The following is a 27374-nucleotide window of genomic DNA, read 5'->3' on the forward strand; positions in this document are numbered from 1 at the left end:
GACTTTCTTGTTTTCGTGATTATACAGCTGTGCAACACAAATATTTGAAAAGTCATAGCGTTTGGGTGTCTTTACTTTTTATATTTTAAAAAGTTATATATTAAAAGTGGTTAAAAGATTTCTTTGTGAATTAAAGTAAGTTTAATTGAATTTTAATAACAATTAGTTATTATTCCATAATCAAGTGATTATGAGAAAGGGAGGTTCCACAAGTGGAATAAATCGTCATATGCAAATCCAACATGGAATAGATTTGGTTACCAAGAACAATAAATTCGACGCTCCAAGTACTTCATCGCCGGACAAATCTGATAAATCAATTTCAGGAAATCAAAATTCCATTTTAAAATATGTAAAGAAACAATCATTGGAAGAAATTCTTGCAAAACTAGCAGCTGTAGATGGAATTTCCATCAATGTTATTTCGAAAAGTACGTTCATTCGTGAATCTATTTGTGCGAAAGGATATTTTCTTCCTAAAAATCCTTCACACATAATGAATCTTATATTCAACTATTATGCCGAAGTTAAATCAAAACTTAAATATAGATTTTCAACTATTCTAAATGCAAATCAAAAATTTTGCTTAACTGTAGATGACAAGCAGCCGTAATCGTAGATACATGAATATCAATGTTATGTCCAATGGTGGGATATTTGAAAATTTGGGATTAATAAGAATTGAAGGAAGTTGTGGAGCTGAAAAAACATTAGATTTAGTTAATGAGCGGTTAAAGGAATTTAACTTGAATTTATCTACAGATATTATTGCAATCATAACTGATGGAGCAGCCGTTATGGTGAAATTTGGAAAGTTAGCTCCTGCCTTCCATTTACAATGCTACACACATGGGATTCATTTGGCTGTTCTGGATACCCTTTTTGGTTCTACTAAGACAGAATTATTATTGCAAAAAAATCAGCAGCACCAAGTAGACCAATTATTAGATTCAGATGATGATAGCGACATTGATAATTATGATTGTCTTGACAAAGACGAAAATACAACATTTGAAGGGATGTCATATGAACATGATACAAATATAAGTGACCTTAAATTCAAAGATCTAAAACCTCATATCCAGGATGCAATAAAACAAATCCGCAAGATAGCATCATTTTTCAGAAAATCGCCAGTAAGTAACACAATTCTTCAGCAAAATGTCAAATTAGAATATGGTAAAGAATTAAACCTATCATTAGACTGTACGACAAGGTGGAATAGCTTATTAGATATGTTGGAAAGATTTGAGCAAATAAGAATTCCGATTAAAAAAAGTCTATGCGAAGTTAATGCTACACATCTACTTGAAAAGGATGATCAGCTGTTCCAAATTGTAAGCACATTAATTACTTGTTTACGTCCAGTAAAATTAGCGTCCGATGCATTATGTCGACGTGATATGGATTTAATAAAGAGTGAGGGAATACTATCGTTCCTAATAGAAACGTTAAATGCGTTAGATAATTCAATATCTCGAGAATTATTACAAAATTTTAAATTCCGTATGACAACTCGAAGATCCAAAATTTTAATTTCATTGGTAAAGTACCTAAATAATTCAAGTTTATTGTACTCCAATCAAGATGATATGTTTTTTGAAATGTCGTCGAAGTCTGAAATGGTTAAATTATCTAAAGAATTGTTACACCTCCTATTTCCAGTTAATATCCTTGAAGACACCACTGTACTTGAAAATGAAGAAAGCGTATTGATTTCCGAAACGGAAAACAATATAGAAGCAGAAATGCCCGCGAAAGTTTTGAAACGAAAGCTTGAAAGTGCTATAAATAGTATGAGCGCCAAAAAAAAAAGTACTGGAGATACAGAATATAAGACTATATTAAAAGAATTTAATTTATTTGAAGCTAGTGGAAAGTTAACCAAAAATTTGAAAATGCTCTTAGATGCTCTTCTTTGCATTAAACCAACTTCAGTGGAAAGTGAAAGAGTATTTTTGGCTGCTGGCCTTTTTGTCACCAAAATTAGGACAAGACTCAACGACAATTCAGTTAATGCGCTAGTTTGTCTCAGAACTCATTTTAAAAACTCTTCTAATAAATAACTTTTTTTTTTTGTTTTATGAATTTGAATAAATATGAATTTTTTTGTTTTGTGAATATGAATAAAATATGTGAAAATGAATTTTTTAATTGTTTTTAAATTAATAAATTTATTTTAATTAGTAAATATAAAAACTCGATTTTCCCGGGAATCCCGGGAATATTTTCGAAATATTCTCGTTTCCCGGGAATCATTATGTGACGGGAAATGAGAAACCCTATTGCTGATGTCTACCTGAATAATTTATTACTCATACGACCTGTTGATTCTATTCTTTAAATTCCGTTTAATATTGTGTACCAAAGCCATTTTCTTTTACAATAACAATAAATATTATATTTTTTTCATCACAGGCCACGCACACTTGACTGATTTTAACATAGCGACGAGACTGCAGAAGGACGCACTTGCATGCAGCATGTCCGGCACCAAACCGTATATGGCGCCGGAGGTGTTCATGTGCGCTTTGGAAGAAATCGGTGAGTTACCGCCGAAGCACTGTCTATTAAACGATTTTACACTAAAATTGCACACTATAGCTGGTTACAGTTTTCCTGTTGACTGGTGGTCGCTGGGTGTGGTTGCGTACGAGATGCGAGCAAATGCGCGACCTTTCATCGTCCATTCGAATACGGGGCTGGCTGAAGTGAAGCATATATTAAATACGCCCGTACACTATCCACGCTACTGGAGCCCTGATTTTATCGATTTATTGACTAAAGTAAGTGTTCCCATTAGGTATACTTCAGTTTTACTAATCAACTACTTTGGTTTCTTCATGTTTTCGCAGTTACTTTGTGTGCATCCGGGCGCACGCATTAGTTCTCAGCAAGAACTTCAACAAACACCGCTTCTACGACATGTGGACTTCAAGACTATATTGGAAAAAAAGTCAAAGCCACCATTCAAACCACCTGAAGATCACCTAAATTGTGATCCCTGCTTAGAACTGGAGGAGATGATTGTCGAAACGCGACCGTTGCATAAGAAAAAAAAACGTCTAGCAAAGCAACGTTCAGCACAACGTGACAGCGATCCAGAAACGGTACTTATAAAAGAGTTCATTGTATATAATCGCTATAAAGCACTAAAGCGGAAGGCTATGGAGAAGAAAGAGAATGATTGGCAACGTGAACTTGAGCACGCAATGGCAAATTCGATCGTGACTAGCTTAGCTCCGATACAGGAGAAGCCGACACCGATCCATCTTAGCAGTACTGACGGCGATGATGACACTTCCGAAGCAGAAATCACCACCATTGGAAATGTTGTAGCCAATCTTACCACAACTATTACCACATCAGCTCCAACACCAACAACCATAAACAAAACGATTTGCATTACACCAGTGGCAACGCCAGTTATACAAGGGCCTACAACCACAAGGACTGTCGTGGCATTACCACCGATTTGCGTGAAATGTCAACAACACAATTCTAGCAGTGGAGTGCCAACCATACAACAACAAAAAGAACAACAATCAACAAGCACAAAAGATAATGAAAATATAGAATTTATCGATCGCACACCTACGCCACCGACACCGCAAGTCAATGCGCAAGCGACGCCAGCGGTGGAAAAGAAAGCAGACACTTCAGCGCAAACGAATGTACTGACGTGCGGATACCCAACTCATTAATTTAGCTATGGGTGGGCTTAAGGGACTAATGGGGGAAAATAAATTGATAAATACTCGTAACCGCGCTCGTAATATAGACACCTAAGTATATATTTAGCTATGATTGGTATATGAAATGATCGGTAGATTTAAGGAGAACTAAGCATTTAATTTATTTGTCTTACCTACGTATGGATGTCAGAAAGCTCAAATACCAATACGAATTGGACTAATTTTTTATTTTTATTATTTTTTATTATTTAATTTATATTTAAAAGAAATAAATATTAAACGGAAACTTCTTTAAAAAAATGTTGCTTAAAATTTTCTATTCCAAACCGTTTTGATTGAGTTCTAAAACACAACTAAGCGATGGTCCTTTAAATAAGAATAAAACATATTTAAAACGATTTTTTGTATGGGTGTTTTGAGAAAATAAGAGAAAAGAATAGTCGAACTATTCACCGTGCAGACGAACAGTCAAACTATATTCAGGACCACCGGAAGCGTAGATACGAATCTTTGGCTTCCCATTAGAAGCAAGAGAAATAAACATTATTCTAATCACAGAAAACTGGGTGTTGCTTTAATTTTAAAATAATTTAAAAAAAAATTCTTCAGTAATTTAGAAAAAATTCTTATACATATACATATAATATGCACTCAATCAGCTAACGCGTGTAGCGTAAGTAGACTTTTAGGAAGTGAGACATAGAAATAGTAATATTTACCTATGTGTTACGTGGCGAGCAATCTTTAAATCCAATTTCCTTCGAATACTTTAGGCCGAATACTCACATAGGCAATAAATTAGCGGATTTTGGCTTCCAAGTTCAATGAATTACTACTTAATAAAGAACACTACGATTAGACAAATAAGGAGCAACAAGTAGTAAATACAGCTGAAATCTGTGTTGAAGAGCCTATATTTCACAATGTAGTACTGAGAACGTTGGTTCGAACCTCGGTGAAATACCAAAATTAAGAAAAAAAAACATTTTTCTAATAGCGGTCGCCCCTCGCAGGCAATGGCAAGCGTCCGTCTGCCATGAAAAAGCTCCTCATAAAAATATCTGTCATTCGGAGTCGGCTTAAAACTGTAGGTCCCTCCATTTGTGGAACAACATCAAGACGCACACCACAAATATGAGGAGGAGAACGCATTTAAAGTTTTGCTATCGATTACCGGCAGCGCCCGAGAGCCCTTTGTTAATTGTTGAATAATTCGAAAATTATTTTTCGGATTCACTTCAAATTTTCGTGGAATATTTATAAGACATTAAACTTTAAGAAAGTGTAAAACAAAATCCATTTTTTTTTTAATTCTGACTACCTCTAACCCCTTAAAAAAAGTATTATAATTTCATATATACAACGGACTTAACTTCTAACAAAACTTATGGCAGTACCAACTATTCTAATTTTGTTCACACATACATACATACATAAACACGTACATGTATCGTAACCAAAAATGAAAATAGATCTGAACTCCAATTTAAAACCATTTATGCACAAGAAAATGTGATTAGCTAAGGCATAAAAGGCATTTAAAAAATGATATCCATTAATATTAAAAATATTGTCAATATCTGTAATTTTGTATGTAACTATGAATGTGTAACAGAATTTTAAAAAATACGAAAATATGCGCCTACTTTTATTGAATTTATATTTAAGCGAGCAACCCATAGAATAAATTTCAAAATGATGAATCCAAGAATGATGGGATCTAATTAACACAAACGACACCAAAGAATATAATTTTATGGCTACTTCATACATAAGCAACTTAATGCTGCTACATAGTATATTTTTACTCGATATGAACAGAATCAATTAAATAATAACAATAAAACAATGGCCTATAAGAAAATAAAAACAAAAATAAAAATAAATATTCGATATTTATAGTCTTCAACTTTTTCAATTTTCTCCGATTTTAATTGGAAACTACCAGCACGCAACTACTGCAGGAAATTGGGCACATCCAAGCCTACGCAGACGATGTGTGCGTATTAATCTCAGGACGATCACTTGACGTTATATGCAATAAAATGCAAGTAGCTCTAAATAAGATTTAGTATTGGTGCGAATTGCATAGTCTTTCGGTGAATCCTACAAAAAGTGCCTTAGTGCTTTTCACTCTGAAACGCAATATGGAAGACCTATTACTACCCACATTGAAAGGAGTAACCCTGCAACTGTCTTCTGAGGTTAAATATTTAGGACTAGTCCTAGTGGCTGCCGTAGCCGAATGGGTTGGTGCGTGACTACCATTCGGAATTCACAGAGAGAACGTAGGTTCAAATCTCAGTGAAACACCAAAATTAAAGAAAAACATTTTTCTAATAGCGGTCGCCTCTCGGCAGGCAATGACAAACCTCCGAGTATATTTCTGCCATTAAAAAGCTCCTCATAAAAATATCTGCCGTTCGGAGTCGGCTTAAAACTGCAGGGGAACTTTTTACCCCGGACCCGGAGTTCTCAGAGGGGCCCGGACTCGAGATTGTATGTATTTATATAAATTATACATAATTGGAAAGGGCCCGCATTTGCAATTTTCACCCGGGCCCCGGATATGCTCTCTACGGCCCTGGTTGTTGTTGTAGGGGCATAAACATTCGCCATATTTACATACGGGGAATGCTCCGGGACGTTTCGGTAACGTAGAACCGACTGGCCCTGGTCTTCGAAGTCGGTGAATGTAAGACAAAACGGAACTGTGCTACAAAACACAACAAAGTTAGTCTTAGTTGGGTACCTGTACATTGTGGTATTACAGGGAACGAGTTAGCTGATAAATTGGCAAATGAAGGCTCTGCAAGTATGCCACTAGGCCTTAAACCCTTTCTAGGTGTCAATTCCGCATCGATTCAACTATGGATTGACGACTTCATGAGGTCTACCAACGTTCCCTTGGTGTGAGTTGAACTCGTGCGGAGTAGCCAAGTGCTTTGTGAAAGAACCAAACAGGAAAACAGCGACCTTTCTCCTAAAACTCAGCAGACAGGACCTGAGAGTGCTGATGGGTGTTATCACAGGACACAACGTCTGTGGTCAGCATATGGCTACCATGGGGGTCGTAGACAGCCCGATATGCCTATCTTGTCTTGAGAATGACGACACTGCAGAGCATTTTCTCTGTAGCTGTCCTGCATTTTCCAGAATCAGACTTAGGATTGGGCTTGTCCAACCCCCCACAAATCTTATTTAATCTAATCTAACCAGCACGCAAACTATACACCTGGCAGAGCTGTAAAATAACTCAATTTGGAGTTTTAGTTACACGCAATTCATATCAAAAATTGCTAATATAATAGGCACTTTTTGAAAGGATTGAATTCAATTAAAAAATATTTAGGGTCTTACCGAAAGGAATAAAAGTATTAATTAAATAAAACGCAACTAAGTAATTGCGGATTTTTTTAGAAAATCAAAGACAATTTTTTCATGGAACTAAATAACTTTAGCATCATAATCCCACATTCATAAAACTTCTGGCTTTTATTAGCAAAAAACTGAATCAGATACGATTTGGCATCATCATCGTTATTGAAATTTTTACCATTCAAGGAGCTTTGTAGAGATCGAAACAAAAAGTAATCAGTTGGTGCAAGGTCAGGACTATATGGTGGATGTGGCAAAACATCCCAACCAATAATTTTTGCCGAGTGGCCAAAGATGTGTGTGGTCTTGCATTGTCATGATGGAATACAATACGTTTTCGATTTGTCAATTCGGGCCGTTTTTCTTCAACTGCATTGTTTAATTTCATTAGTTGTTCAATGTAGACATCAGAATTGATCGTTCGGTTGGGTGGTAAGAGTTCAAAGTAGATAATTCCTTTGTAATCCCACCAAACTGATAACAAAACCTTCTTTTGAAGTTGTTTGAGTTGGTTCACCTAGCCTGCTCCACGATCTTTTCCGCTTGATATTGCTGTAAACCACCCATTTTTCATTGCCAGTTCTCAGTCGCTTTAAAAATGGATAATTTTAATTACGTTTCTTTAGCAAATCGCAGCTGTTAATGCGTTGCGTTAAATGCGTTTCTTGCAGTTCTTGAGGAACCCATGTATCGAATTTTTGAACTTAGCCAAGTTGTTTTAAGTGTTTTTTAATGCATGTATGTGATACATAAAGCTTCTCTGCAATCTTGCGTGCTGTACTGTGAGGATCCGAATCGATTATTGCATAGGGCGTCATCGACTTAAACTGGACGACCAGAGTGTTTTTCATCTTTGAGTGAAAAAGCGCCAGAACGAAATTTGGCAAACCAATTTTGACACTTCCGTTCTTTTAAGGCTTCGTCACCATTAACAGCACATAACTTTTTATGAGCTTGCGATGCGGTTTTCCCATTGCGGAAATAAAGAAGCAAAATATGACGAAAATGTTCCTTTTGATTTTCCATTTTTCAACGAACGCTAAACGAAAACTACGCAACCGATCAAAAACTTTTTTTACTGATTGACAGCTTAATTGATAACTATCAAATGCGTTTTACATTTGTACTACGGGTATGTTCAACAATGCATTATAATGCGCAACATACCATTCCATAGTGAGCAGTCCGTTCAAAAATGCAAATATGGCAGGACTGTAAATGCAACGCGTTCTTAAACGTCATTTTTGTATCAAAAGTCATGCATTATTTGCAGCAAAATTTTTCACGCTGCTAATAAATACGCTAGTACAATGTCTGATGAAAAGTGGGTATTTAATTATTTATTTTAGCTTTTAATACAAAAATTGATGAAAAATACGATATTTAAACTTTATTTTATTATACTTTTCTTGGTTTTAGTGATTACTTTAGTACATCGGAAATAAAATTACTGCTCAGAGTCCGACTGAGCATGGAGAACGAGTTCACGTCGGGAAGGAGGAAAAAGAGCATGCTCTGGGCTAAGGTCGTAGATGAAGTAAAAAAAGTTAATAAAGATTTAAAAATAGGTAGAAACATGACCAAACTTAGTAACAATTCCATTTTACTGCACAGCGCGTTCATAAATGCAACAAATCAATTTGCAAATTTTCAACAAATCTATCAGTTGCATGAATTGTCACATTGACAGTGCTGCAAGTACTGTGCATTATAATGCGTTTCTGAACATAGCCTACGTCTGCAAATCTAAAAATTCAACTGAAATTACTTCAACCGCAATTACTTAGTTGCTAACCCAATATATCATTCATTATTACTAATAATACGAGGGTTGTCTCATATATTTCGAGCCCAATAATATCACAGTAAAATAGTAACGAATTTTTCAAAATATTCTCCTTAAATGTTAATACACTTCTGCATTCACTTGAACCAATTTTCAAAGCACTTTTGCCACTCAGAAATGGATATCTCCAAAACGAGCTGTTTTAAAGTTTCAAGATCCTCTTCAGGCGTTGAAAAACGTTGACCCCGCATTTTATTTTTGATGTTCAGAAACAAAAAGAAACATTAGGTGTCTGGCTGGCGTGCCCAAGCATAACATAGCCATGAGAACGCCCCCAACTGCTGGCTTAGGAAGCTACTATACAAAAAAAACTTAAACCAGGAGATCTTACTGGACACCTCCATATCTTGAACAGGGTTCAGAATGCAGTATGCATAACCCAGACGGATGATCACACGAAACCCGTACTCAATTTTTTAAAATGATACAAGGTTATCTTCCCGGCTAGGAGTAAGTGAAACACTAACCCAACATGGATAAATGATGACTCACAGAAATGGTACACAGATGGTTCAAAAATGCTCCAAAGAGTAGGAGCAGGAATAGTGGGTCCTAGACCACACAAATCCATAACACTAAGTACAGATACCACAATTTTCCATGCAGAGCTTTTCGCTATAATGGAAACATTGGAAAGAAGTCATATCCAAAATAGGGTTCGAGAAAGTAAAAATTAAAGTACTTTTGGACAGCCAATCGGTTCTCAAAGCCTAGAATAGCTTCACATTCAATAATCAGGTCTCACTTATTTGGATACCAGGATATGAGGGACACGAAGGAAACGAAAATGCAGACTTTTATGCCAAAAAGGGGGCAGAAGGGCTATTTATTGGACAAACCCATTTTTTCGGCTTTGACAAAAATAATATACAACAGGAAACCAAAAAAATGGATCCAAACAAAAATCAGGGAACACTGGAACGGCAAAAGCGGCCTTAATCACGCCAAAAAGTTTTTGAACTTCAATGCCAACAGGGCAAAATCTGCTCTAACCCTAGATAAAAAGGGCCTTAACTTCTCTGTGGAGAACTTACAGGTCACTTTGCCTGCAAATAAACACTTTAACACAATAGGATTATCTAGCGAAAGATCATGCAGGTTCTGCTGTGATGAAGAGGAGTCTATGGAACACTTAATCACTAACTGTGAGGCATTAAGCCAGAGGAGACACAGAATCCTGGGCTCGTACTTACTAGAGGAGGAAGACCTACAATTGCTCTCTCCTAACGAGCTGGTTCGATTCCTCGGTATACTAAATAATTATAAATAAGTAATGAAGGGCGCACAATTGATCAATCTGGTCGCAGTGCATAAAGGCATTAGCCTCACCCCACAGTGCGGCCGATTCCCAAAAAGCTGGCCAAAAGTCGAAAAAAAAAGTTTCTAGATAGACTTTTTTTGTCTTTGGGTTGGCTACAGTAATGCCTTGAGTAGTGAAAACCGTTCATAGCAACGTCCTGTACCCTAAGTATCCTCGGTATTTTCAGTCGCAACGTGGCCTTCGTTTGAGCATCGCATTAATGTCGGTGAATAGTGAAAGTTGTACACATTTGAAAGATTTTGTAATGGAGTAAATTGAACAAAACCAAATGGAATCATCTTCGGAAGGTTAGTAAAATACGAGAAATCTTTAGTACATATCAATACCTCGACACAAAATTTTTAGCTACAGCAATACGTAGATACATTTTTTGCAATTTTTTTTATAAAATTTGAGTTTTCAAACTGTATAGTAATACAACGCCGTCATATGCTGCTTTGAAACCTATTAAAGGTTACTCAAAAAAGTAATGGTTACTGAATAAAACAAGATTCAGCTGCTACCACTTGCTACCTTGCGACCCCGAAAACATATAAATTTACATGCATCTTGATTATGTTCTTGAATATACGCTATTTCACGTGAGGGGGTGGTCAATAGGGGTGGAAGGGGGTGGATTTTCAAAATTTTAAGATCAAATTCGTAATCAGCGACCCCGACAACCCTCGAGTAAGAAATTTTGAATCAATTACTTAATTTTTTGAGTTTTGGGTAAGAAATTTTGAATCAATTACTTAATTTTTTGAGTTTTGGCCAGCTTTTCGGGAATCGGCCGCACTGTGCACCCGTACAACCATTACCATTACCATTAGGTGTCAAATCAGGACTGTAAGGGGGATGACGCATTAAATCAATCTTTTGAGTATTCGAAAATTCGCTTGTGTTAGTCGATACATGAGAGCTCGTCTTGGAGCGCCCGTACCGTCGATTGCGGCTTTTTTTCCGCCTTATACGCATAGATGCAAGATTCGTTACATCTTCACCACGACGTCATAGACATTGAATTTTTTCGGCATTTCCTTACACCAATCGACATGCGTCCTTTTTTTTTTTGGCAATTTTCATATTATGCGGTGTCCAACGAGAACAAATCTTCTTGACGTCCTAATGTTCTTGCAATATTGAATGTATGCTGTTCACCACTAATGTTCAAGGCTGCCTCTATCTCGCATGCTATTAATACGTTCACATATAAGTTTGACAAACTCATACACCTGCTGACGCACTGCTGATTTACGAGGAGTAAAACAAGATATATTCGTTTTATTCTTCGTTTATATTTCAATTCATTGTTTCACAAATTTAATATTTTATTTAATATTTTTTTTGTATAAAAAAGGAAAGTAATTGTGTATTCTTGTTTATAATTGTTAGGTGGAAAACAAAAAAAAAAAAAAAAGATTCACCAAAATGGGAAAATGTTTTAAGTTAATTCAAATAAACGCAGAAGTTTCATGTAAATGTTTCCTTTGTTAGTTCAATATACCATTGTTGTTTTTTGTTTTGTTTTTTCACAAACATTTTTTTATATTTTTTTTATGTAGATTTTCTTATAAAAAAACGTATGCGACGGTCCATACTGCAAATGCAGTGTAACTTCCGCTTTTCAAATTGGTACAGGACATTTGGAAATTGCGTTGAGAATTAATGCCTGTTATTTTCTTCAATTTTTTTTTTGTTTTTTTCGGAATTTATTTTTGTTGCATTTTCCCTTATTTTTTATTTTTATTTTTTTCCAAATTATTTTATTTTATATTTTGCTAGTTATCTTCATGATTTCATTATACAAATAAGTTAAAAAACGTGCGCGCCAGTTAATAATTGTACGAGTATTTTTTTATCTACGCAATGCAAAGAAATTTTGTAAAAAATTTAAAGAATACAAAGTCATATATTTAAATAACAAACAAATGCATCGCTCGGAACGGAGCAAAAATCTTTTCTAATCATTGTTTTATTTTGACGTTATTTTTAAATATGTAAAAAAACAACCGTTTGGCATACGCCATGGGCAAATTAAGAAACGTGCGTAGTTGCATTATATGTTATGAAAAGGAAAAGGCAAATATATGCATATGTAGGGGCGGGTAGTGGTGGAGGAATAAATGAATGTTAAACAATTTTCTCTCGTTGAACGCACGATTCCAAATGTCCCAACCAAAAGTACAGCCGTTTCAAAACAGCACGTAGTTCATACTATACAGTGGTGGTGTCGACGGACTCAATGCGAGCAGAGCTAGCATCACCGCCTGCGGCTGCATCACCATTGGCAGCAGCACCGCTACCACCTTCGGCCTTCTTTTCGTCAAACTTTAGCAGCTCCACATTGACCGTTACAGTCTTTGTCTGTTGCGGTTGTGCAGCATCTCCTTCAGCTCCACTGTCATTGCCAGCGGCTGCACCACCACCGGTGGTCACTGTCAGCGACAAGTCATTCAACGACTGGAGTACCTTGTTTATTTCATCTTCAGTGCTGGGTGTGCCATTGCGATTGCCGAAATGTAAATAACATTTACCAAATTGGCCTTAAAGAACACAAAACACAAAAAAATTGTTCTCAATACGCATACAACTAAGATATTTTGAAAAGGCGAAAGGATTGCCTATTGCTGCTGCGTAACTATGGAGCGCAAAACTAGTTCGGCTTACCTTTCCATGAAATGTAGAGCGGGTTACATTCACGCTTTCGCAATTCTGACTTCACATCCTTTACACGCACATCGCGCGTAATATTCGAAAGTTTGATGCAAAAGTCACGAGCAAGACGATTCTTACGTACGCGCTGTTGTTGTTGCCTGCGATCGCCGCCGGCAGCCTTGCGCTCCTGGCTTTTACCTTCAACGCCTGATTGATCGCCTTCAGACTAACAAATGGAAATAAGAATTGTATCATACGGAAATTTTGTGAACCTTTTTTATTTTACCTTTGTTGGTCGTCTTCTTCGGTTAGCGAAACGGCGATTTCGGCGTGGATTGCGCTTTTGCTGATCTTGCTATTTGGAATACAATCAAATAAATATGAATTAAAGCTGATTCATGATGTAAAATTTAGATATAAACATACACCCTGTTGTTCGGTATCGGTTTGCGAGATGGCGCGACGCTGATTACGGCGTCCAAATCGTCGACGGAATGGTCCACGACGACGGTTACGCGCCTTTTGGTTTTGTTCGATGTCAGTATCCTCTGCCTTCAGCACAATTACTTTGCCGGCCTTCTCTTCGTTCTCCTTAAACACTTGCAGTACAGGCACAATCTTAAGGCGACGTTCCGACAGCAAATGCCAGAAAATGCCAGCCGGGCGCTCCAATCGCTTAGAGACATGTATGACTTCTGTTGGTGTTACAATCAAATCAACGGGTGTATCATATTTTTGAAACAGCTCTTTTGGCAGGCTATCAACAACCTAAAAACAAAGACATAATAATTGCATGCATTATAAATATTCCGAGTATTGATGCAGCTCGTATGCAGACGCACATTGCATAGCTTATCAACTCAGAGGCGAATACTATTGCTGCGCTGAACTTAAGGTTAACAACAAAAACTTGAAATGCATTGTATTTGCTTAGTTCTATTCAGAGATATCTATATAAATGTGTGTGTGCATGTGTATTTTTCTTATTAAGTGCTCACCCATTCTACGTTACATACCTGTAAATCATGTACAATCGTAGCAATTACTGTGTCTGGTGTAATTGAACCGATTTCGTTAAGCAAGCCAATATCCTGATCGGCGAAACCGTTACCACGCCCAATGCGGTAACCATCACGTGACACCACAACCGAGCCAATCACTACCATATCCAGCTTGACTTTGTTCTCCAAGGCTACACAAACAAATGACAACAACAAAGTATACACACGAATAATTATATTACTTGTAAAATATTGTATTTGTAATGAATTTTGTTTGGGCATAAAACCAAGGAAAAGCGAAAAGAGCTTATTTACTTACTAATTTCCGTGCGATGTTGCGATATATCCTGCACATTTAGAATTTCTTTTTTCTGGTCGTCAGTAGCGTCAGCAGGCACATCAACTTTCAAATAGATGGCTTTAGAGTCCCGAGTGGCGGGTAGATACAATGTTTTGCCAGCAAGAAGGGTTTCCAATTTTACCGAGTGCAAAGCCCGATCGATATTGACCTTAATGTTTTCTACAAAAAAAAAATTTATATAAATCGGTATTTCGATCTTCATGCAAATCTGAAAATGGCTTTAAACTGATGTACTTACGCGCTTTCTTGAATTCCTCGGTCTCGGAGAGAAGTTTGGCAGCCTTGTCGCTATCCACGAATCCAGGTATACGATTGAAAATGGCGTTGAAACCGACACCGCATTTGTTGTCTTGAATCTTCTTCCAGGTTTGGACACGCAGTGAGCGTTTTGTTGGCTCAGCGGGAACATTCGCTAAAATATGTAAGAAAAATAAGAAAAATTATAGAAAATAAAAAAGATATTGATAAGTAAAATTTGTAAGAAAACTTAAATAAAAAAAATATTTACATGACACTTTATTGTATGATTTTATTTAATTGTGTTAAAAGGCGACTAAAACGAGAAATTTTAGTCGTTTCCACGACAGTCGGTTCTACGTTACCGAAACGACCCGGATTTATATCCGGCCAGGGACTGTCACTCCAGCAGCATTCCCCGTATATAAGTATGGGGAATGTTTATGCTACTACAACAACAACAGAATTTTTAGTAATATTTCTGGCATAAAAATGGATACATTGACAATTGATTGGGTTAGAATGTGAGTAAAACAAGGATTAGTAATATTTCTGGCACAACAATGGAAGCATTGATGTTGATGGTAGAAAACGCTGTTGTAGTAGTGTTTGCATTACTTCTACAACAACAACATAATAGAAACGCTTTACTGCTTTTCTCCACGCTATTCTCCACGACGATCAATACACTTTTGCATTCGTTTTAACCAATTTCGGCAGCACTTTTCCAGGCGCGGAATTGAGGATGTCTCAATTGTGCACAACTGGTTTTAAAATACTCCAAATATTCCAATGAAAATGTCAGAAGGCGCCTGAGTCACAAAACTAGAAGTGCCCAGCTTGTGCTCATACTGTTACAACAGAAGCCTGCCTAATAGACTAAAGAAACGGTGACGTTAACGGGATTAACGACTTATTTCGGAATTATCTCAGGAATAGAGCACAATTAATGCGGATTGACAAATGGACTTACTTCTCATAATTTAAGCGGATTATGGAAATTTTTGATGGCGAAATTGCCGAAAAATTACAGTCCATATCTATTGTGATTGAAAAATAATGACATTTTTAAAGAAAAGAGCAAGAAAGACTGGTTGCAATGCTAGTTTGCACAAATATATTGGAAATTACATTAATTAATTGAAATTTCGGACCAGTTTGAGTAATTGCAATTTAAGATTTTTATTTAATAAATTATTTATTTATTTTTATTTTTAAAAGCTTGCATGATAATAAAATTATAAGTAAACTCAAGTAAACGCAGCGCTAGCAGCAGAGGCTGGCTGGTGATGCGTGTTGGATCAGTTACGCGGAGTAGCTCGGTGTCCTTTAGAAATTTTTAATGTTATCTTCAGTGGCATCTTTTAAAAGTTGAAGATGATCTGTGTTGCTGAAGTGGTGATGTCTTTGAGAAGCAAGTTCTGGGCAGGATACCAGTAGGTGATGAACACTGACTGTTTGGAAAAAGGGCAGGTGATGGATGTATTACCCCCCCCTGTAATAGATGTACGCTAGTTATTATGGTGTGCCCAATACGGAGGCGTGTGTATGGGGTAATGTGGTTGGTGGGTACCGATGATGGATAGGGATGTTTTGTACGTTTGGGGTTAATGTTCGAATAATGGTGTTTATAATACGACCATTCACGAAGTAACTTTGTTTGCCTCTTTTCATGAATAAGTCGGTATATGTCGCTGGGTAGGATGACTTCTTGGAAGCAGGGCAAACTGTCGGAGCAAAATATGTTTACCCTTGCTTTTGGCGCAGTATTGAACGGCTTGTAATATAGCGGTTGCTTCAGCGGTGAAAATCGAGCAGAATGAAAGGAGAAGGCCATACGCAACAACTTCCTGATTTTCCTTCGCCACTGCGTAAGAAGTGTGATATCCTTTTGACCCGTCAGTAAAAACCAATTGCCACCCGTTATAGTCTGCGATAGATTCGGAAAACTTGGCCCTGTAAACGGCGTTTGGAGTATTATCTTTCCCTAAATAAGCCAGGTCGTTGATAAAGGATTTTTTGCTAACCGCCCACGGTGGGTGATTAGTGTACCGCAGAGTGTGTGGTTTAGAGGGCAGTTAAGAATGTTTTGCAAATAAGGCGGATAACAAATAAATAAATAAATTTTTAATAATTGCTAATTAATTGGCTTCGCCATTTCATTTTAATCAATGAAATTAGTGCATCTCTCATGGACCAAAATTATTTAATGACTTTTTTAAGTTATGAATCCTAACCACCAGTCAGTATTTCATAAGTAAAGCATTAGCTATTGGAAAATAAATATATTTAATATTTTTTTCATTAACAAAACTATTTATAGAGTATTAGCTGAACTATTACACACCATTTCGAACAAATTATTGGCAGCTAACACTCGAAATTCACTTTCAATGTCTAAATACAAACAATAAGTAAATAACTCAAAATTGTTTTATATTTACACTTATTACAACATAAATAATTAAAAAAAAAAGTTTGTAAATAATTAAAAATTTAGGTTAGGGCTCACAAAATTAAGTAACTTAATCTTTTTACAACATTCGCAACATTCTGCATGAACAATTTTTTGTGTAACTTTTTTTTTTAAATATAGTCCATTGTATAACAAAAACCTTATGAATCGAAGTTTCAAACTTTGTATAAAATTCATAAAAATCCTTTAAAATTTACAACTTTTTGAACTTCTTTGTAGGAGTTTTATAACCCATCCAATTTTAGTATAATAAAGGGTAACTCTTGAGTGGCTGAGTTGGTTTATTTAATTTGTTAGGGTCCTCTCTACCTCTAGACCTAACCTGTTGTTGTAAAAGCAATAACATTCGATACATGCATGAGATCGTCTAGACCGTCGGTGATTAATGAGCTGATACAACAACAACTTTTGTGACCAATTTTTCAAGATGCACTGGGAAGTGTGATAATTATATTTATGTTATAATTATACGCCCTTTATAGATTGTTTGGCCGATCTCCTCCTCCTATTTGAGGCGTGCATCTTGTTGTTCCACAAATAGAGGGACCTACAGTTTCAAGCCGACTCCGAACGGCACGTATTTTTATGAGGAGCTTTTTCATGACAGAAATACTCTCGGAGGTTTGCCATTGCCTACCGAGGGGCGACCGCTATTAGAAAAAAAGTTTTCTTAATTTTGGTGTTTCACCGAGATTCGAACCTACGTTCTCTCTGTGAATTCCGAATGGTAGTCACACACCAACCCATTCAGCTACGGCGGCCGCAATGTTATTTTACAAAACCATCTTTGATTGAAAAGATTAAAAAATAGACCAGTGTAAACTAGGCCACCAATTGTGTCTCTATTTAATTGCCCACCACTGTACGACCTTCGAACAAAAAACCTGGCCGCTCACACCATAAACCACCCCAAAGCGTAAACAAAATCATGATTTTGTCACCTCAACTTTATAGAAAGTTAAAACAATTTCAAGAATCCAAACGAATGATAATTTATCATACACCGGTCCAGCAATCAATGGCACTAACTAGATTTGCTTAAATATAGAGCACCATTTATCCGAAAAACAATTTCAATATTTCAAATAATTAGTACACTAAGCACATCATAACATAGCGTATACTACAAATACATATACATAAGTACATATAAATATTTACTTATGTACTCACATATAATATGTAGTATGTAATGCGACAAAAACTTATGAAGCCAGAATATTATAATCGGTATTGAAATAACTCTAAAAATATTTGTCTAAACCCCAGCCGAAACAATGGAAATATTACAAAAAAAAGAAAAATTAATATAATATATAGTACATATAGTTTTTAAATGGAACCAAAGAGTGAAGAATTGAATAAGTTAAAAACTTATACATACATACATATTTGTTTTTGCGATGTCCGTATGTGTGCGCGCGCTCATTTCTATTAGGAATTGTTAATGATAGTCAACGAAAAGCAAATGGAAAAAATGACATAGAGCTTGCAATGTTGTTGGCATTCATCAACGATGAGCGAATCATACGCGCGAATCATCAACAAACCATACAAAGCGTTGTACGAAATATTATAGTCAACCACTTTTCGTTGAGTTGTGCTGTACGTACACCACACCACGTTCCTATTGACAAGACAGTGGTCATATGTATGTATGCACATGCAAATCCACATACATACACATTAAACTCCATTAGAATTGAACTTCTTATCCAAAAGCACTCAAATACCATAAGATAAAAATATTCAGAGAGAAGAGATGATACTCTTGTGAGAGTATGGTAATTGTTTATTAGAAATCTACCTACGTACCGTTTGATTTGGGTTCAGAAACAGTAATTCTACCAAAGAAATTGGTAACAACAAATGAGTGTAAGTGATGGACCAGCGAGTATGATTTGCAGTCCAACGGAACCAAGTGTCAAAAACTCATGATTCATAAATAACAGTATATATGAACGAAAATCTAATTAAATGTATGTAAGTGCAAATATATTCATATTTGATTCAGTGAGTTGAACGTTGTGAAACTCGGCAATGATGATGATACATGAAAATTTGCTAAAAACAAAACGAAAAACGAAAAAAGAATTCGCGCTTTTGAATGTACATACATACATACATATGTACAATACATAGACAAAGGCCAAGAAGAAACACTTCATAATCAGCAAAGAAGCTCGATAAAAGAAATATGAGAAATAGGTAGGTATCCGAAAACAGTCCAAAAAAAATGTGCGCCGTTTTCAATAAAAATCTAAGTAATGTAACCAATTCCATAATTTCTTGCTTCAAAGGTTCATTGTCATGATGAGTCTTGTTTTTTTTTTTTTTTGTTTTTTTGCTTCTGGTCTATAAAAAATTTGTGAGACCGGTGATATCTTCAAAGCAAGTTTTTGTATGCACAGTATCGATCGACAATAACATTCCCATGGCAGCCGGTTCTACGTTACCGAAACGACTCGAGTTTTTCCCGACCAAGTGCTGTTGCTCCAGTAAACTAGCCCTATCTGGTACACCGAGGCACGTTTTCTGGGTCTACCGTTAGACGAAGACGATCGGTAACTTCACCGCCCTGGCAGGTTTGGTAAACTTTTACAACAACAACAATAATAACTTCGATCTCCAAGACTTAAATAACTAACTAAATCAAAGCATTAAAAGAGTGTTCATTCTTCTGTGCATTCGTTATAAAATCTTCTGAAACAATAAGACGAAAAAGCACTGTAATTTGATTTCGACTTCTCGTCGTTTTCGGATAATTTTCCTAAAATCTTTTGCAGCGTGGGAGCGTAAATATAATGTAAACATGTGCTGTGCCATTCAACCGTTCTTGAACATCGTATTTTTATCTACACTTCCTCCCACTTGATTAGCGCCAGATATTTTCCTTTTCGTTCTGGGTCAAATTATTGTTCCGGATAATAAAAAAAAATGTTTTTATCAATAATTTTCTTCTGAGAACAGTGATTGTTAAAAAATCCTTTTCTCTACTATTTTGCCTGGACAAGTTATACTCGTAACTTTTGATTCTGTCCTGGATCCCGTTAGTGTACTTAAAGAGACACATTTGAATTTGAAATTTGGTTTCGTACTTTTCACTATTTTTACCAAAAATCACCTCCCTCCTTGGTTGCGCGCATGTCAATTTAAGTAAGATTCACGGCTTAAGACAGGTTCGGCTGTATTTTGAAGCCACCAAACGAACTATGCCTTTAATGAGCACATGATGAAGATGAAATGCGTTCGGTTGCAATAGTGATGCTAACTTAAATTTTAGTTTTAATTTAAATAACTTTAAGCAGCAAACTATTTTAATACCCTAGTAGCTAATTATTGCAATATCTGCTTTGTGAAAAAAAGATGTTAGTAACGCGTAATACAAAAAATTTGTCTGGCTGCGAATTACGTCACATCAAAAAGCAAATGATGTACATTCCCGTTAATTCAAGCAAAAATAGAGAGCTTGAATTGGATATAACCTGAATATAGTCCTGAGCATATAACTACCTTCACAACCTATAAATTAGTTTTCGTGATGAAAACCTGATTTAATAGAGTGAAAAGATGGGTGCTGACTTTCGCGCTCCTTAAATATGTATATATAAATTAATGCATATAAATAATTAATTACAAAATTTTAATCTGTATCTTGTGCGTCAATAAATTTCCATGTCGTGTAGATGAAACGCGAAGTTCAAAGTTGATAGGAAACCGATTTTTCCCATGTTTTTTCTGCGGTTATTAAAAAAAAAAAAAAAATGTATACCTTTTTTCTAGGGAGTATGTGCATGTCTATGTACATATATATGTATACATAGCATTTACGTACAAATCAACCCCCGAGTTATAAAATAACGCAACCAAATGCAACCAATGACCTTGCCAATCTATAATAAAACTACCTATTTTAAAGCGATAAAAATGCCAAAAAAGAAAAAAATTAATTCAATTATATTTACGTCACCCCGCCGCAGTATGCTTCATATTCATATATATTTACATATGTACATATATTCGCTTATTCACCGCCCATTTTATAGCAACGAATATCATAATTTCCCACCACACTCGATTCAAAAAGAATATAAATACATATACTACAATATTTTCATCAACTTACTTGTCGAAGAGACTTCCTGAATAGCACTCGATCCGTTTCCTTCAGCATTTGCTGCATCTGGGACGGCAGCAGTAGCTACAGCAGTGACATTGTTTTGATTTTCCATTTTTTGTTTTTTTTTTTTTGTTAACGAGCTTGCGACGTTTTCAATGTATTACTTTCGTCACAAAGCGGCGCGAAAATCACTCAATAATTTTCTTTTCCTATAATTTGACAATTTTCTGCTGGGTTGCTATCAAAGCAAAAAACCACGTTTTTCGCCTTTCCTATCGTACGTAGCGGCACTCGTCCCGTTCGATATTCTCTTTGTTGTTGTGCTCTTTCCACCAGCGGTACTGGACGTACTGTACTCGTATTTGTACAATAATGTTTATATCTACGTCCTTTTTACGCTGCTACACTCCAGAGGAAGTTAGTAGCCGCCTTTCGTATTTTCTTTTCCAACTTTTTTTTCAATTCCTCCGAAGATGGAGTTGGCGGAATGTGATTCTTACTCGACTTCTGAACTAATTCGCAAAGAGTTATGAACGCGAAAGTTGTTAGCACAAGAATCTCGTCGTGCGACTTTTTGACTGCTTTTAGTTATTTCAACGAGAGAAAATTTGTTTTTTTTTTGGGGGGGTTGACAGAAATATCACGTCAGCTGCAGAAATAGAATTTCTTGTCTGTGCGATGCAGAGCTGGAACGAACTGTGACGATTTTCACCAAATTTCTTTCCGACTACCTAGCGAAGTGTTCTTTATGAATTCTCACCTCTTCAGTGTGGTAAGATCAACGTGAGTATGAGTGGGAAAACAGTAGAGCGCTAACTGAGGAGTGCCTATTATTACGCATGTTGAAATGAAATGACCGCTCTACTGTTAGGTTAGCAATAGGAAAGTACGGCCAAGTTTGAATTGCCGTTGCACAAGGTGTGTCAAATATTTGCGAATTAATTCTCGATTGATTAATCAATAAAAGAAGAAAATAATTTATTTTTCAACTTTATATGCATCATAATTATAGAATACAATAATTTGTATGAATCCCTCTTCATATTATGAAGTGGAAGAATTGTAATTAGACTTTCTTATTCAATTTGTTAGAAATATTAGGAATATACAATAAAGTATTAGAAATTAGAATAGAAACCTACAATTAATATAATTCTGAATTATAAAACTCTCGAAATCTCGAGTCCCAATTATGTCTCTATTGTGCATATGCAGCATTAATACTTTTACGTATTTTATTATATAGAATTTAATTTGGACAAGTTCATGACTTTCCACACGTAGATGTGTATGATGAAAAATTCTATACAAAAAAAAAAGCAAGTTATATGTACGTATATGTATATATGTTAAGTTACATATCTTTATTATTATTAAGATGCGGTAATATGGCCATATGTAATTAAAAAACAACGGCTGAATGCAAATTTTTTCAGTCATGTGTAAATGTTTATATGAAAGTTCTTAATTTCTAATTGTTATATTTATGATGCTTTTACAGACTATCACTATTATGTTTCTTCCTTAGCTGAGCCGGATTATTTTTTTATTTTTTAATTTTTTATTTGCTGCATACCAAATTTTAAGCACAAGCAAGAAATCGATAGCATTTCAAATCACAGGAAAATTAAGGTAGGGAATTGTAACATTCAAAGTAGCCACACCTCATCGTATGGCCTGAGCCATGTGCAATGGTGTCACCATAAGCGTCAATTCGGCATCCTTCAAATTGGCACCACGCAAATTTGCTTCTTGCAAATCACTGCCCGATAGGTTACAACGTTCCAAATCTGCGCCGGCAAGAACAGCTGAACGCAAATTACAATTCTTCATGTTAGCATCTTTCAAATTGGCGACACGCAGATTTATTCCTGCCATATTGCTACTTTCTAAACAAGCACCTTTTAAATTTACACCTTCCAAATTCGTACGTACACCGGTCGGATCTTCGAAATTGCAACCGCGCAGGTTCGCACCCTCCATATTGGCGCACAAACCCTTCACCGATACTAGTTGCGAACACTCCAAATTCGCAAAAGCCAAGTCGGTACGTTCCAAACAGCAATAAGTCAGATTTGCATGCGATAAATTACACCGTTGCATGCATGCATACTATAAATAAAATTGATCAAAATTAAATAAATTATAAATTTTATAGTGTACCGTAATATAAAGAGTTGGCTTTTAATTACAATTAAAGGTTGATTTAAAGTTACATATTGGAAACCATTTTTGTATACTGCCAGAGATAATGTCGCCTACCTTAAAATTTATATTACGGAAATCTAGCTTCCGCAAGTCGGCACCAGCCAAATTCACGCCCTGGAAACGCAGTTCACTAGCATGGGGAGTTTGTATCAGCGCTTTGATAACATCCCGACGTGTAAGTGGCATATCGTCTATAGGTCGATTGATCTGGGCAAGTTGGGGCTCTAGCTGGCTAATAAGCGAATATATACCGAAAAATCTTGCTTCTTCCAATACACCTTCCAAGCTAACATTAGCGTCAGCAATCAGTTGTCCATGTCGCAGATAATTGATTATTGGTTCAAAGTAGTGGGCACTGCGATCTATAAGATACGCACCTTGTTCATCCTGCTCACTAGGCAACATGCCGTCCTGCGAAAACATGCGTGCCAACATACTATCAGGCTCCTTACTAACCAGTGTACATAAGGTAGTCACATACACCTTTCCACCTACATTCAACTTCACCCACTTTGATGCAGGGAATTTGGCATCACTTTCACGCACCACTTCTGTGGAAGGTTCCATTTCGACCGGTGATTGGTCCGATTTCAATGGAGAATGTGTACTTGCTCCAGATTTATAGCTACTGGTTGCTAGTTGCTCCATTTTCTGAAAATTACCTCTATTTTTATAATATATTTACAAAAGATAGGAGATAAACAAACTGTATAAACAGATAGACAGAGAACTTGAGCATGCATACATATTTATGTATATATATATTAGTATATGCCATTTTTTTCTTGTTATTCAATTTCATTTTTCGCAGTATGTCATAGAAACGTCAAAAGCGCCAAATGTATAACACTGCGGTGAGTGTCGAACAGATGTGTTATAAGTTCACTGAACACTGGCAAATTTTCGCAAAGTGTATAATTCGAGGTGTCGCAAAGCCATTAAAGACGGAGAATTTTAATTTAAAGCTATTTCTACACTCCTACAGCAACTATGACCGCAACTGCAGTCGATCGTGGAGGACAACGTGGCGTGGGCCGTGTGCTTGTTAAGTTGGAAAATTCAATTGAGTCGGGCAACTACTATGAAGCACATCAAATGTACCGTACATTGTATTTTCGCTACACCGGTCAACAGAAATACACCGACTGCTTGGAGTTATTGTGGAGCGGTGCAATGAAGCTTGTTTCCAAGCAGCAGGAGACCAGTGCTGCTGACTTAGCTCTACTGCTCATCGACACCTTAGAGAAGCGTGGTAGTGCTGAATCAGATTCCAATAGTGACGGTGACTTATGGATTGACCGTTTGGGTACTATTATTGGACGGCTTAGCGCTACAACAGTTGAGCGCGAGACTTTGGTAGTGAGTATCGTTATATTGCTTCCTTCGCATTTGTTCTACTTTTAATCAATGTTTGAACGCAATTTCTATTGCTAGAGTCGTGCAATCAAATGGAGTAGCGATATGTCCGGCATCACATTGGGTCATCCTAATATGCATAAAGCCATCGCTCAAGTATTTTGGGCTGAGGGAAATTATGAGCAAGCTCGCCACCACTTTTTACTTAGTCGTGATGGAAATCTTTGCGGCCGCATTTTAATCAAGATTCACAAAAACAAAGGCTACGACAGCGAATTGGACTTATTCATAGTGCAAGCAGTACTACAGCAGCTGTGTTTGAAGGACCGCAAAACTGCTGAAAATACGTTTACCTCTTTCGTCATAAATCATCCGGATATTAGGCGTAAAGAAGCTCCCTTTAAACAACCACTATTGAATTTCGTATTCTTCCTGTTTCGTTGCATCGATACAGGACGGAATGATGCTTTTCGTACTTTATGCGATTTGTATAAACCCAGTTTGAATAGGGATTCATCATTTGAGAAGTATTTGGTGAAAATTGGAATACACTTCTTTGGTGTTGCACCACCACCTTCAGCGGCCGGTGGGGGTTTAATGGGTGGCATGTTCGGCGACTTGTTTACTAGATTATTCCAAGGATTTGACGACGATGACGATGAAAGCGAAAATGGTCAGCATCCAAGGCCATGCACGGATGCACGCAGCCGCATTGGAGGTGCAGCGAATGCCACTGATTTGGACTAGCATCTAATGAATATTGCTACATGATTGGACTTTGGAAGGAGGATTTATGTTTTATTATGTTTGTGTGAAAAAATAAGCTTCAATAAATAATACATTTAACTTTTATATGTTAAATATTGTATCATATAAATATGTTACATATCGTCACATGAAATCAAAAAAGCCCTAAGTTACATTTTAAAAATTTTACAGGAGAAGCAAAAAACCTTTTAAAATGAAAATATTTTATTCACCGTCACCGTCACCGGCTTTTCGAATTTTGTTTATACCAACGTCATTATTGGTTGTTGGATTATAAAATTTTAAAGGAACATGTATAATGATACGGTGCATAATAATCAACTAAAAAGTCGATTTTGAATTTTTTGTAACTTGGGGCTTTTTTGAATTCATATGACGATATGTATATGTACGTAACGCGGGTTCAATCGTTTTTCATATCCAAAAAAATCAAGACATCGAAACCCCTGCCTTAAAACAAACGAAGGCGTATTTCCATCTGTTAAGAACAATAATATAACGGCATCCATTTCACCTTAACATTACCAACATTTTCCATTAAGAAACGCTCAAAGCTTCCACGATCACTATGTTTTTCGGAGTTCCCCCATTACACATTGTATGGGTAATGACAGAATATGTGTGGCATTTTACATGACTCATTTGATTGATGCAGGTGTCATAATCCAAAAAAAAGTGTCGAACAGTTTCCTAATTTGAACTAAGGACACATTTTTATCTAATGAGTTACTGCTAATAAATAGATATCTCCACATATTTTTTAAACGAAATTTCTGCATATTTATTCAAGTTTTTTCTTTATTATGAGTGACATGTACGAGTAAACATATGTAGGTATTAATTTTTGTTCATATACGAAAACGCTCACAAATAATTTCATAGCTTACGAAGTTAAGGGGGAACACCTCTGTGAAAATTCAAAAAAATCGCTTTTTTTTGCAAAAATTGTTAGTATAACTACTCATGAAAATGTGGCAAAAATTTTAAAGCGGAATTCGCTATCTTCCCGATTCTACGTGTACTTTAGTGAGGACCTGTCGGTTCGGCCCCGTAGCGATTACAATACCCCCCCCTCAAGAAGTGTTAAATTCGGTACGGACCCAATTATATATGCACACGCGCATTTTGTTAAAATTTAATTTGGGCCAACTGCTAATTTTTGTAATTGAACAAACTCAAAGGCAATGAAGTAGCTCATATGGTAGCAGCATATGGACTGATAAAAATTTAGTATTACCTTTTCATGCTGCTCTTGGTTTTTACGAATATCCCATCTCAATAATATTTATGTCGGAACTCTTGTGCCGTAGGCATGCAAAACTGCAAACAAACCCACACATAATACTTATACAAGAACCATGGGTATGTCACAAGCGTATCTGTGGTCTAAGTGCTATGTCGTGGGGACAAATACTTCATTGTGAAGGGAATGTGAGACCGCGAGCATGTATTATCATGCCGAGGTTGATCGAACACACGATGTTAAAAGAGCTATGCTCCGGAGATATCGTTGCTGCAAAAATAAAGTACTTGAAAAGTGGGAACAGTGTCGAAGCTATTATAGTTTCGGCCTACCTACCCTACGACTCTTTACAGCCACCTCCTTCGAGGGAGCTAAGAGAAGTGGTCAAGTACGCAGAATCCAATAATCTGGGGCTAATAGTGGGCTGTGACGCAAATTCACAGAACATTGTGTGGGGAAGCAGCAAATGCAACCCCAGAGGTCTCAAGCTACTGGATTTTATCCTGTCATCCGATTTGGTCATTCAAAACACTGGTAACAAACCAACTTTTGTGACCAGAAGGAGACAAGAGGTGATTGATTTAACACTTACCAATAGGTCAGTTGGAAATCAAATCAACCGATGGCGAGTTTTGGAGGAGGACTCTCTTTCTGATCATCGTCTTATCGAATTCCGACTGGGAATTGACACAATATCAATACCTTCCGGTAGGAATCCTCGAAATGT

General features: G+C 36.4%; 4 protein-coding genes across 4 annotated transcripts in view; 2 read left to right on the forward strand and 2 right to left on the reverse strand.

Annotated features, from left to right (window-relative positions):
• Positions 1-3893, forward strand: part of LOC128855561 (serine/threonine-protein kinase 32A) — a 34573-nt gene extending 30680 nt beyond the window's left edge. The window contains exons 7-9 of the mRNA XM_054090565.1: positions 2419-2544; positions 2605-2786; positions 2856-3893. Of these exons, the coding sequence (XP_053946540.1) occupies positions 2419-2544; positions 2605-2786; positions 2856-3704 (1157 nt within the window). The 3' untranslated portion in view covers positions 3705-3893. The remainder of the gene's footprint in view (positions 1-2418; positions 2545-2604; positions 2787-2855) is intronic.
• An 8062-nt stretch (positions 3894-11955) lies between these two features.
• On the reverse strand, positions 11956-21785 carry LOC128855563 (methenyltetrahydrofolate synthase domain-containing protein). Its single transcript, XM_054090566.1, has 8 exons — positions 21079-21785; positions 14478-14651; positions 14198-14398; positions 13894-14069; positions 13304-13645; positions 13164-13232; positions 12890-13103; positions 11956-12765 (listed from the first exon to the last, which is right to left on the reverse strand). Exons 1-8 carry the CDS (start codon positions 21182-21184, stop codon positions 12437-12439), a joined length of 1611 nt encoding a protein of 536 aa, XP_053946541.1. The 5' UTR covers positions 21185-21785; the 3' UTR covers positions 11956-12436.
• Positions 21786-22411: 626 nt separating this feature from the next.
• LOC128855564 (BTB/POZ domain-containing protein KCTD9) lies at positions 22412-24006 on the reverse strand. The gene is made up of 3 exons (XM_054090567.1): positions 23988-24006; positions 23335-23931; positions 22412-23184 (listed from the first exon to the last, which is right to left on the reverse strand). Exons 2-3 carry the CDS (start codon positions 23926-23928, stop codon positions 22738-22740), a joined length of 1041 nt encoding a protein of 346 aa, XP_053946542.1. The 5' UTR covers positions 23929-23931; positions 23988-24006; the 3' UTR covers positions 22412-22737.
• Positions 24007-24091: 85 nt separating this feature from the next.
• LOC128855565 (Golgi to ER traffic protein 4 homolog) lies at positions 24092-25497 on the forward strand. Its single transcript, XM_054090568.1, has 2 exons — positions 24092-24639; positions 24715-25497. Exons 1-2 carry the CDS (start codon positions 24271-24273, stop codon positions 25381-25383), a joined length of 1038 nt encoding a protein of 345 aa, XP_053946543.1. The 5' UTR covers positions 24092-24270; the 3' UTR covers positions 25384-25497.
• The last annotated feature ends 1877 nt before the right edge of the window (positions 25498-27374 follow it).

The sequence above is a fragment of the Anastrepha ludens genome, chromosome 2 (assembly GCF_028408465.1).
Source record: "Anastrepha ludens isolate Willacy chromosome 2, idAnaLude1.1, whole genome shotgun sequence".
Classification (NCBI taxonomy): Eukaryota; Metazoa; Arthropoda; class Insecta; order Diptera; family Tephritidae; genus Anastrepha; species Anastrepha ludens.

Bases quoted from the DNA above. Each gene is read 5' to 3' on its own strand.
- LOC128855565 (XM_054090568.1), top strand. From the start codon at position 24,271: ATGACCGCAACTGCAGTCGATCGTGGAGGACAACGTGGCGTGGGCCGT. The intron at 24,640-24,714 runs GTGAGTATCGTT...TTCTATTGCTAG, and splicing joins TTGAGCGCGAGACTTTGGTA to AGTCGTGCAATCAAATGGAG.
- LOC128855564 (XM_054090567.1), bottom strand. From the start codon at position 23,928: ATGGAGCAACTAGCAACCAGTAGCTATAAATCTGGAGCAAGTACACAT. The intron at 23,185-23,334 runs GTAGGCGACATT...TTTTATTTATAG, and splicing joins TCCGTAATATAAATTTTAAG to TATGCATGCATGCAACGGTG.
- LOC128855563 (XM_054090566.1), bottom strand. From the start codon at position 21,184: ATGGAAAATCAAAACAATGTCACTGCTGTAGCTACTGCTGCCGTCCCA. The intron at 14,399-14,477 runs GTAAGTACATCA...TTTTTTTTGTAG, and splicing joins CGAGGAATTCAAGAAAGCGC to AAAACATTAAGGTCAATATC. The intron at 13,233-13,303 runs GTATGTTTATAT...TATTCCAAATAG, and splicing joins CCGATACCGAACAACAGGGT to CAAGATCAGCAAAAGCGCAA.